Here is a 12,370-nt window from a genome sequence, read left to right on the forward strand (position 1 = left end):
ATTCACTAGATAGCACACTACTTTAACCAGGGTCCATAGGGCTCTGGAACAATAGGGTGCCATTTGGGAAACACCCAGAGAGAGTAGCGGTGCAATATCCATTAAGTTGTAAAGGAAGGCTCACCATTGGATTAATTTAGCTGCAGTGCATTGTATGACAGGCAAACTATGCAGTTGACAGATCTGTACTGATCATCACAGGACACTTAAGTACATTTTAGCAATTCCCATTTACTTTTGATACTTAAGTATTTTTAAAACCAAATACTTTTAGACTTTTACTCAAGGAGTATTTTACTGGGTGACTTTCACTTTTACTTGAGTCATTTTCTATTAAGGTCTTTACTTTTACTCAAGTTTGACAATTTTGTAAATTGTCCACCTGTCACGATCGTCAAAAGGACTGAGAGAGGACCAAGGCGCAGCGCGTGGAAAGTACATCTTCTTTTTATTTCAAGAAGGAAAAACAAAACAACAAACAAAACAGACGACCGTGAAGCTATCAAACATAAGTGCTGACACAAAACACTCCGACATAGACAATTCCCCACAAACAGCTAAAGCCTATGGTTGCCTTAAATATGGCTCCCAATCAGAGACAACAATAACCAGCTGTCTCTAATTGAGACCCAATTCAGGCAACCATAGACTTTCCTAGATACCTACACTCAACCATAGACACAGCTAGACTACTATACTAAACATAAACCCAACTACTCTAATAAACCCCCTAAACCTTACAACCACCCTAGACACTACAAAAAACACATACATTCCCCATGTCACACCCTGACCTAACTAAAATAATTAAGAAAACAAAGAATACTAAGGCCAGGGCGTGACACCACCACTGGGGGCCAGACTTAATAATGGAACACCACTGGGGGCCAGACTTACAGAATAATGGAACACCCTAGGGGGCCAGACTTACAGAATAATGGAACACCCTAGGGGGCCAGACTTAATAATGGAACACCCTAGGGGGCCAGACTTACAGAATAATGGAACACCCTAGGGGGCCAGACTTAATAATGGTACACCCTAGGGGGCCAGACTTACAGAATAATGGAACACCCTAGGGGGCCAGACTTACAGAATAATGGAACACCCTAGGGGGCCAGACTTACAGAATAATGGAACACCCTAGGGGGCCAGACTTACAGAATACTGGAACACCCTACGGGAGCAGACTTACAGAATAATGGAACACCCTAGGGGGCCAGACTTACAGAATAATGGAACACCATAGGGAGCCATACTTACAGAATAATGGTACACCCTAGGGGGCCAGACTTACAGAATAATGGAACACCCGAGGGGGCCAGACTTACCGAATAATGGAACACCCTAGGGGGCCAGACTTAATAATGGAACACCCGAGGGGGCAAGACTTGCAGAATAATGGAACACCCTAGGAGGCCAGACTTAATAATGGAACACCCGAGGGGGCCAGACTTAATAATGGAACACCCGAGGGGGCCAGACTTGCAGAATAATGGAACACCCGAGGCGGCCAGACTTACAGAATAATGGAACACCCTAGGGGGCCAGACTTAATAATGGAACACCCTAGGGGGCCAGACTTACATAATAATGGAACACCCTAGGGGGACAGACTTACAAAATAATGGAACACCCTAGGGTGCCAGACTTACAGAATAATGAAACACCCTAGGGGGCCAGACTTACAGAATAATGGAACACCCTAGGGGGCCAGACTTACAGAATAATGGAACACCCTAGGGGGCCAGACTTACAGAATAATGGAACACCCTAGGGGAGCAGACTTACAGAATAATGGAACACCCTAGGGGAGCAGACTTACAGAATAATGAAACACCCTAGGGGGCCAGACTTACAGAATAATGGAACACCCTAGGGGGCCAGACTTACAGAATAATGGAACACCCTAGGGGGCCAGACTTACAGAATAATGGTACACCCTAGGGGGCCAGACTTACAGAATAATGGAACACTCTAGGGGGCCAGACTTACAGAATAATGGAATACCCTAGGGGGCCAGACTTACATAATAATGGAACACCCTAGGGAGCTAGATATGGCAAAGTCTAGCAGCTTCTGAGTCATCACTGAGGCTTGGCAAAATGAGTCCAATCAGCTGAAGTTTAGACAACCCACGATGAGGCGACGGAACTGAGCATGTACATGTGTGAGTATGCCCACTGCCGCCCTGGAGGGAGGTGAAGGCCTTGTGTTGAGTGCCTCCTCTCTTCTTAAACGCTACAGTAATTGAACAAGATACAATATTGAGGGGTGTTGGGGGGGGGGGGGGGGGTAATTACACCAGAGAGAAAACCCTCATTGAATATGAGCATAGAGACATTGAGTGAATTCACATCAAAATGCTTAGAACACATGCAGATTAGTTCTATTATAGGTAGTAAATCTGAGAACCCCGTTAAAGACACAGCCATTAAAACGTCTGAGTACAGTACATTCTCTAGTACATTCTCTAGAGACCCTTTTCAAATCCGATGCGTATCCTGAACTGAATGAATATAGGTTGAATATATCTTTTTTTTTTTACACTTTTACCCTAGAATTATTGAGTAAGGACATTTAGCTGTACGACGGTAATAAAATTACACACAGTAAATTAATACTTAAAGCAATTCAGAATTAAACTATGACTCCGGTATGGAATTAGACTGAAACTAACACTCTTTGAGGCGATATTGTTAAGCAGGGAGAAACCAATATAATATAGCTAAATGAAATGCTATCAACAAGAGGAATACAATTATGTGTCTGATTGCCTTGTAGGCATAGAGACATATAGACAGTCTGCAACGGTAAGCTGAGGGGCTATTAAGCAGTGTAGAGGCATTAAGCCGAGAGAAAAGGTGTGTGGGGGGGGGGGGGGGGTAAAGGAAAGACAGAGAGAGAGCTCAACTGGCCCAAGCCAATGGCATGTATCAGATGGTGAGCAGGCTATGCTCACACATACCTGTCTGAGGCCAAACCACACGACTCAAAACATCGGACACTTTATGGAACACAAAGCCTTCACTATCTCATCCTGGAATATACAAAGCCTGAGGTCATATGCCTTTAGCCTAAAGAGCAGGGACCTGGACTTCAGAAATACAGACAATGTTATTCTACAAGAAACCTGGTATAGAGGAGATGGATCCACTGGTTGTCCTCTAAGTTACAGAGAGCTGGTAGTCCCATCCACCAAACTACACAGAGTAAAACAGGGATGGGACCCAGGGGGTATGCTAATTTGGTATAGAGCAGACATAACCCACTTGATTAAATTAATCAAAACAGGAGCATTTTATATCTGGTTAGAAATAACTAAGGAAATGATCTCATCAGAGAAAAATGTCCTCCTGTGTGCTACCTATATCCGCCAATAGAATACCCAGATATTAATGAAGACAGTTTCTTCATCCTAGAGGGGGAGATCAACCATTTCCAGGCCGAGGGACATATACTAGACTGTGGAGACTTAAGAACCTGACACCCTCAGCACACAGGGGGACAATCACCTGAAGGTGACAGTATTCCCTCCCCCATATGCCCCCCTAGACACAACTACAAAACATAAACAACAAAAAAGGGTCACATCTCCTGCAGCTCTGTCGCATGCTGGGTCTGTACATAGTCAATGGTAGGCTTCGAGGGGAGTCCTGCGGTAGGTAAACCTGTTGCTCTGTCACACGCTGGGTCTGTACATAGTCAATGGTAGGCTTCGAGGGCAGTCCTGCGGTAGGTAAACCTGTAGCTCTGTCACACGCTGGGTCTGTGCATAGTCAATGGTAGGCTTCGAGGGCAGTCCTGCGGTAGGTAAACCTGTAGCTCGGTGTGTTTTGTAAGTCTGAGTCTGAGTCCTACCTGTTCTAGAATAGTGTTGATCCTGTCCACCTCACAGTCAATGACGTAGCGTTTCTCCTGCCTCCTGTCCATCTCCTCGATGATCCGTTTGAACTCTGCTGCATCTGTGATGCTCCCCACAGACCGAGCAGTCACCTGCCAGTTGTTGGTTACGGCCGACTCCATGATGGCCTGAAGGATAGAGAAACCTAGAGAGAGAGAGAGAGAGAGAGAGAGAGAGAGAGAGAGAGAGAGAGAGAGAGAGAGAGAGAGAGAGAGATGGGTAGAGAGGGAGAGGGAGAGAGAGAGAGATGGGTAGAGAGAGAGGGAGAGAGAGAGAGATGGGTAGAGAGGGAGAGGGAGAGAGAGAGAGAGAGAGGGAGAGAGAGAGAGGGAGAGGGAGAGGGAGAGGGAGGGAGAGGGAGGGAGAGAGAGAGAGAGAGAGAGAGAGAGAGAGAGATGGGTAGAGAAGGAGAGAGGGAGAGAGAGAGATGGGTAGAGAGGGAGAGGGAGAGGGAGAGAGAGAGAGGGAGAGGGAGAGGGAGAGAGAGAGAGAGAGAGAGAGAGAGATGGGTAGAGAAGGAGAAGGAGAAAGAGAGAGAGAGAGAGAGAGAGAGAGAGAGAGAGAGAGAGAGAGAGAGAGAGAGAGAGAGAGAGAGAGAGAGAGAGAGAGAGAGAGATGGGTAGAGAAGGAGGAGGAGAGAGAGAGAGAGAGAGAGAGAGAGAGAGAGAGAGAGAGAGACAGAGAGAGATGGGTAGAGAAGGAGATAAGGAGAAGGAGAGAGATAGAGAGAGAGGTGGGTAGAGAGGAAACCAGAGCCATTTATAAGTTGAATCAACTAAGAAAGGGGTTACAGATAATGTAGCGTGTTTCAGACGTTAGGCATACTTTAAATCTACACAGTGAAAACACAAAAGCTGATCATCTTATAGTAAAACAATTTTTAAATGGGATATCGGTAATTCATTAATGAGGTGGCAGAAAGTAATTTGTCTCCATTACAATCTGACATTAATTATTAAAACATTTTAGACAGAAAAGGCAGACAGTAAATGTCTGCATTGACCAGAAAATATTAAATTTATTTAACTACAGGAAGGCTGATGATCTCCATATTATTAACTAGAGGAGGGCTGATGATCTCCATATTATTAACTAGAGGAGGGCTGATGAGCTCCATGTTATTAACTAGAGGAGGGCTGATGATCTCCATGTTATTAACTAGAGGAGGGCTGATGATCTCCATGTTATTAACTAGAGGAAGGCTGATGATCTCCATATTATTAACTAGAGGAGGGCTGATGATCTCCATGTTATTAACTAGAGGAGGGCTGATGATCTCCATGTTATTAACTAGAGGAGGGCTGATGATCTCCATGTTATTAACTAGAGGAGGGCTGATGATCTCCATATTATTAACTAGAGGAAGGCTGATGATCTCCATATTATTAACTAGAGGAGGGCTGATGATCTCCATGTTATTAACTAGAGGGCTGATGATCTCCATATTATTAACTAGAGGAGGGCTGATGATCTCCATGTTATTAACTAGAGGAGGGCTGATGATCTCCATGTTATTAACTAGAGGAGGGCTGATGATCTCCATGTTATTAACTAGAGGGCTGATGATCTCCATATTATTAACTAGAGGAGGGCTGATGATCTCCATGTTATTAACTAGAGGAGGGCTGATGATCTCCATGTTATTAACTAGAGGAGGGCTGATGATCTCCATGTTATCAACTAGAGGAGGGCTGATGATCTCCATATTATTAACTAGAGGAGGGCTGATGATCTCCATGTTATTAACTAGAGGGCTGATGATCTCCATGTTATTAACTAGAGGAGGGCTGATGATCTCCATATTATTAACTATCTCCATGTTATTAACTAGAGGAGGGCTGATGATCTCCATGTCATTAACTAGAGGAAGGCTGATGATTTCCATGTTATTAACTATCTCCATGTTATTAACTAGAGGAGGGCTGATGATCTCCATGTTATTAACTAGAGGGCTGATGATCTCCATGTTATTAACTAGAGGAGGGCTGATGATCTCCATGTTATTAACTAGAGGAGGGCTGATGATCTCCATATTATTTACTATCTCCATGTTATTAACTAGAGGAGGGCTGATGATCTCCATATTATTAACTAGAGGAGGGCTGATGATCTCCATGTTATTAACTAGAGGGCTGATGAGCTCCATGTTATTAACTAGAGGAGGGCTGATGATCTCCATGTTATTAACTAGAGGGCTGAAGATCTCCATGTTATTAACTATCTCCATGTTATTAACTAGAGGAGGGCTGATGATCTCCATGTTATTAACTAGAGGAAGGCTGATGATTTCCATGTTATTAACTAGAGGAAGGCTGATGATTTCCATGTTATTTACTAGAGGAAGGCTGATGATCTCCATGTTATTAACTAGAGGAAGGCTGATGAGCTCCATGTTATTAACTAGAGGAAGGCTGATGATTTCCATGTTATTTACTAGAGGAGGGCTGATGAGCTCCATGTTATTAACTAGAGGAAGGCTGATGATTTCCATGTTATTAACTAGAGGAGGGCTGATGATCTCCATATTATTAACTAGAGGAGGGCTGATGATCTCCATGTTATTAACTAGAGGAAGGCTGATGATTTCCATGTTATTTACTAGAGGAGGGCTGATGAGCTCCATGTTATTAACTAGAGGAAGGCTGATGATTTCCATGTTATTAACTAGAGGAAGGCTGATGATTTCCATGTTATTAACTAGAGGAGGGCTGATGATTTCCATGTTATTAACTAGAGGAGGGCTGATGATTTCCATGTTATTAACTAGAGGAAGGCTGATGATTTCCATGTTATTAACTAGAGGAGGGCTGATGATTTCCATGTTATTAACTAGAGGAAGGCTGATGATCCCCATGTTATTAACTAGAGGAGGGCTGATGATCTCCATGTTATTAACTAGAGGAGGGCTGATGATCTCCATGTTATTAACTAGAGGAGGGCTGATGATCTCCATATTATTAACTAGAGGAGGGCTGATGAGCTCCATGTTATTAACTAGAGGAGGGCTGATGATCTCCATGTTATTAACTAGAGGAGGGCTGATGATCTCCATATTATTAACTAGAGGAGGGCTGATGAGCTCCATGTTATTAACTAGAGGAGGGCTGATGATCTCCATGTTATTAACTAGAGGAGGGCTGATGATCTCCATATTATTAACTATCTCCATGTTATTTACTAGAGGAGGGCTGATGATCTCCATGTTATTAACTAGAGGAGGGCTGATGATCTCCATGTTATTAACTAGAGGAGGGCTGATGATCTCCATGTTATTAACTAGAGGAGGGCTGATGATCTCCAAGTTATTAACTAGAGGAGGGCTGATGATCTCCATGTTATTAACTAGAGGAGGGCTGATGATCTCCATATTATTAACTAGAGGAGGGCTGATGAGCTCCATGTTATTAACTAGAGGAGGGCTGATGAGCTCCATGTTATTAACTAGAGGAGGGCTGATGATCTCCATGTTATTAACTAGAGGAGGGCTGATGATCTCCATGTTATTAACTAGAGGAGGGCTGATGATCTCCATGTTATTAACTAGAGGAGGGCTGATGATCTCCATGTTATTAACTAGAGGAGGGCTGATGATCTCCATATTATTAACTAGAGGAGGGCTGATGAGCTCCATGTTATTAACTAGAGGAGGGCTGATGATCTCCATGTTATTAACTAGAGGAGGGCTGATGATCTCCATGTTATTAACTAGAGGAGGGCTGATGAGCTCCATGTTATTAACTAGAGGAAGGCTGATGATCTCCATATTATTAACTAGAGGAGGGCTGATGATCTCCATATTATTAACTAGAGGAGGGCTGATGAGCTCCATGTTATTAACTAGAGGAGGGCTGATGATCTCCATGTTATTAACTAGAGGAGGGCTGATGATCTCCATGTTATTAACTAGAGGAGGGCTGATGATCTCCATGTTATTAACTAGAGGAGGGCTGATGATCTCCAAGTTATTAACTAGAGGAGGGCTGATGATCTCCATGTTATTAACTAGAGGAGGGCTGATGATCTCCATATTATTAACTAGAGGAGGGCTGATGAGCTCCATGTTATTAACTAGAGGAGGGCTGATGAGCTCCATGTTATTAACTAGAGGAGGGCTGATGATCTCCATGTTATTAACTAGAGGAGGGCTGATGATCTCCATGTTATTAACTAGAGGAGGGCTGATGATCTCCATGTTATTAACTAGAGGAGGGCTGATGATCTCCATGTTATTAACTAGAGGAGGGCTGATGATCTCCATATTATTAACTAGAGGAGGGCTGATGAGCTCCATGTTATTAACTAGAGGAGGGCTGATGATCTCCATGTTATTAACTAGAGGAGGGCTGATGATCTCCATGTTATTAACTAGAGGAGGGCTGATGAGCTCCATGTTATTAACTAGAGGAAGGCTGATGATCTCCATATTATTAACTAGAGGAGGGCTGATGATCTCCATATTATTAACTAGAGGAGGGCTGATGAGCTCCATGTTATTAACTAGAGGAGGGCTGATGATCTCCATGTTATTAACTAGAGGAGGGCTGATGATCTCCATATTATTAACTATCTCCATGTTATTAACTAGAGGAGGGCTGATGATCTCCATATTATTAACTATCTCCATGTTATTAACTAGACGAGGGCTGATGATTTCCATGTTATTAACTAGAGGGCTGATGATCTCCATGTTATTAACTAGAGGAGGGCTGATGATCTCCATGTTATTAACTAGAGGAGGGCTGATGATCTCCATGTTATTAACTAGAGGAGGGCTGATGATCTCCATGTTATTAACTAGAGGAGGGCTGATGATCTCCATGTTATTAACTAGAGGAGGGCTGATGATCTCCATATTATTAACTAGAGGAGGGCTGATGATCTCCATGTTATTAACTAGAGGAGGGCTGATGATTTCCATGTTATTAACTAGAGGAGGGCTGATGATCCCCATGTTATTAACTAGAGGAGGGCTGATGATCTCCATGTTATTAACTAGAGGAGGGCTGATGATTTCCATATTATTAACTATCTCCATGTTATTAACTAGAGGAGGGCTGATGATCCCCATATTATTAACTATCTCCATGTTATTAACTAGAGGAGGGCTGATGATCTCCATATTATTAACTATTTCCATGTTATTAACTAGAGGAGGGCTGATGATCTCCATATTATTAACTAGAGGAGGGCTGATGATCTCCATGTTATTAACTAGAGGAGGGCTGATGATTTCCATATTATTAACTATCTCCATGTTATTAACTAGAGGAGGGCTGATGATCCCCATGTTATTAACTAGAGGAGGGCTGATGATCTCCATATTATTAACTAGAGGAGGGCTGATGATCTCCATGTTATTAACTAGAGCTAGCGGACATTAGATGGCTGACGGCTGATGGTCGATGTGATTGTGTGTTGACATGGTTTAATCAAGTCACCCTCATGTTAACATTGACATTGTAGAGAAACACCATCTTACCTCCAACCTGTCATTGGAAAGTTGTGCCAACTCAATTAAAAATAAAGACAATCAAAATGAAAGATTTATCCCGCTCCCCTATTGTGGTGTCTGCAGCACAACTGGAACCCTGTTTTCTATTTACTGCACTACTGTCGACCAAGGCACATTGGGCCATGTGGGCAATAGGGTTACCAGTACTGTAGAATAAATCATTTGAATGATTCATGCTTAATTCACATGTGAAATATTTTAATTCAACAGAGCTCTCAGTGAGAGATTGTAGGTTTCCTACAAGCTGAAATAAGGGAAACAAAACGTGTTTTTAGATGTATGGAGAGAGAGAGAGAATAATGAAAATGAATCAATAAGTCAGAAACAATGTCATTGTTCTGGTGAATGTAGGCGCACTAACCTCTTCAACCATCATCTACCCATTGAACTGTACAAATGGTCCTTTTTGCTATAGGAACTCAAGCCATAGCGTACAGAACTCACTACGAAAGCACAATCTACCTCCGAAACACTTCCTGTCAGACGTACTAATTTATCACAAATGATGATTCATATTTTTGCGAACAATGAAATATATTCGGTTGGTCAATGGGGATTATGCCAATAGCCTTACCACAGGGTAGTGAATAGACATTTGGGCAGAGAGAGAAAAAAAGCATGTTGTTTATTGTTCCCAGTGAGTCAGTCCACCTCGCTAAGGGAGATACTTAGTTAGTTGTACAACTGAAAGCCTTCAACTGAATTGTGTCTTCCACATTTAACCCAACCCTTCTGAATCAGAGAGGTGCAGGCTGTCTTTAACAATATCCACTTCTTTGGCGCCTGGGGAACAGTGGGTTAATTGCCTTGCTCAGGAAAAACGATAGATTTTTACCTTGTCAGCTCGGGGATTCGATCAAGCAACCTTTCAATTACTGGCCCAACGCTCTAACCACTAGGCTACCTACCTCTAACCACTAGGCTACCTACCTCTAACCACTAGGCTACCTGCCTCTAACCACTAGGCTACCTACCTCTAACCACTAGGCTAATTACCTCTAACCACTAGACTACTTGCCTCTAACCACTAGGCTACCTGCCTCTAACCACTAGGCTACCTGCCTCTAACCACTAGGCTACCTGCCTCTAACCACTAGGCTACATGCCTATAACCACTAGGCTACCTACCTCTAACCACTAGGCTACCTGCCTCTAACCACTAGGCTACCTGCCTCTAACCACTAGGCTACCTGCCTCTAACCACTAGGCTACCTGCCTCTAACCACTAGGCTACTTGCCTCTAACCACTAGGCTACGTACCTCTAACCACTAGGATACCTGCCTCTAACCACTAGGCTACCTACCTCTAACCACTAGGCTACCTGCCTCTAACCACTAGGCTTCCTACCTCTAACCACTAGGCTACCTGCCTCTAACCACTAGGCTACCTACCTCTAACCACTAGGCTACCTGCCTCTAACCACCAGGCTACCTGCCTCTAACCACTAGGCTACCTGCCTCTAACCACCAGGCTACCTGCCTCTAACCACTAGACTACCTACCACCAACCACTAAGCTACGTACCTGTAACCACTAGGCTACCTACCTCTAACCACTAGGCTACCTGCCTCTAACCACTAGGCTACCTGCCTCTAACCCCTAGACTACCTTGTCTCTATGGACCTACTACAGACATGAACCTCACAGAGCCAAACACACAGACCACAACAACATCAAGTTGTGGTTGTTTTTGCTTGCACAGGGGTGATAGGGGCTGAGCAACTGGGGTTCTGTGTCTTTACACCCAGCATGCACCCTGCCACTGCGGAGCTCCCCTCTCCACCACATGACCTTTTCGGTGAGGAGCGAGGCGATTGAACAAACACACTCTACAAACATGTACACACACCTCCAGGTCATGACTGTTTCATCCTGCACTAAATGTTCAGGGTAAAAGCCAGCTAAGAAACCATGGGTTCCATAATGTAATCATTGCTGTGATGCATAAGGAGACAGAACCCTTCACACTCCTCAGTCCTCGGGTGTTAGAGATAACACAAGTCAAATGGCCTGCACTAAAGAGGCTTTGAAATAGACAGTATATAGAATTCATGTGTCATATTCCTGAGGCATATGTTCAAAAACTTCATCTCCCACAACCCAACTGGATAAAATGATGAGATCATGGGAATATTGTGTGTGAGCGTGTGTGTGTGGAGGCTTCGTGCCATGGATCATCACTGGAGGCTTCTTGCCATGGATCCTCACTGGAGGCTTCGTACCATGGATCACCACTGGAGGCTTCTTGCCATGGATCATCACTGGAGGCTTCGTGCCATGGATCATCACTGGAGGCTTCTTGCCATGTATCATCTCTGGAGGCTTCGTGCCATGGATCATCACTGGAGGCTTCGTGCCATGGATCATCACTGGAGGCTTCGTGCCATGGATCATCACTGGAGGCTTCTTGCCATGGATCATCACTGGAGGCTTGCCATGGATCCTCACTTGAATGGAGAGACACACAGGAGGCCAGGCTCTGGGAGAAGGCACAGAACTCACCAGGCTGGGGAGACATGCAGGAGGCCTTGTCCTTGGCCGAGGCACCGGATGCACTGGACCGTGGAGGCGCACTGGCGGTCTCGAGCGCAGAGCTAGCACAACTCATCCTGGCTGGATCCCCCCTGTAGCCCGGCAAGTGCGGGGAGTTGGAACAGGCCGCACTGGGCTGTGCTGGCGAACCGGGGACACCGTGCGTAGGGCTAGTGCAGTATACCCCGGGCCGAGGAGACGCACTAGAGACCAGATGCGCTGAGCCGGCATCATCCCTCCTGGCTCGATGCCCACTCTAGCCCGGCCGATTCGAGGAGCTGCGATGTAGCGCACCGGGCTATGTGTGCGCACTGGGGACACCGTGCGCTTCACCTTATAACACGGTGCCTGCCCAGTCACTCTCTCGCCACGGTAAGCACGGGGAGTTGTCTCAGGTCTCCTACCTGAGTCTGCCAATCCTA

General features: G+C 44.6%; 1 protein-coding gene across 3 annotated transcripts in view; it reads right to left on the reverse strand.

Annotated features, from left to right (window-relative positions):
* Positions 1–12,370, reverse strand: part of LOC129858422 (glutamate receptor 3-like) — a 197,850-nt gene that overhangs the window by 118,814 nt on the left and 66,666 nt on the right. For all 3 annotated transcript variants that reach the window (XM_055927629.1, XM_055927628.1, XM_055927630.1), the window contains exon 2: positions 3,862–4,049. In XM_055927629.1, coding sequence (XP_055783604.1) covers positions 3,862–4,049 — 188 coding nt within the window. The remainder of the gene's footprint in view (positions 1–3,861; positions 4,050–12,370) is intronic.

Source organism: Salvelinus fontinalis, chromosome 6, assembly GCF_029448725.1.
Source record: "Salvelinus fontinalis isolate EN_2023a chromosome 6, ASM2944872v1, whole genome shotgun sequence".
NCBI lineage: Eukaryota > Metazoa > Chordata > Actinopteri > Salmoniformes > Salmonidae > Salvelinus > Salvelinus fontinalis.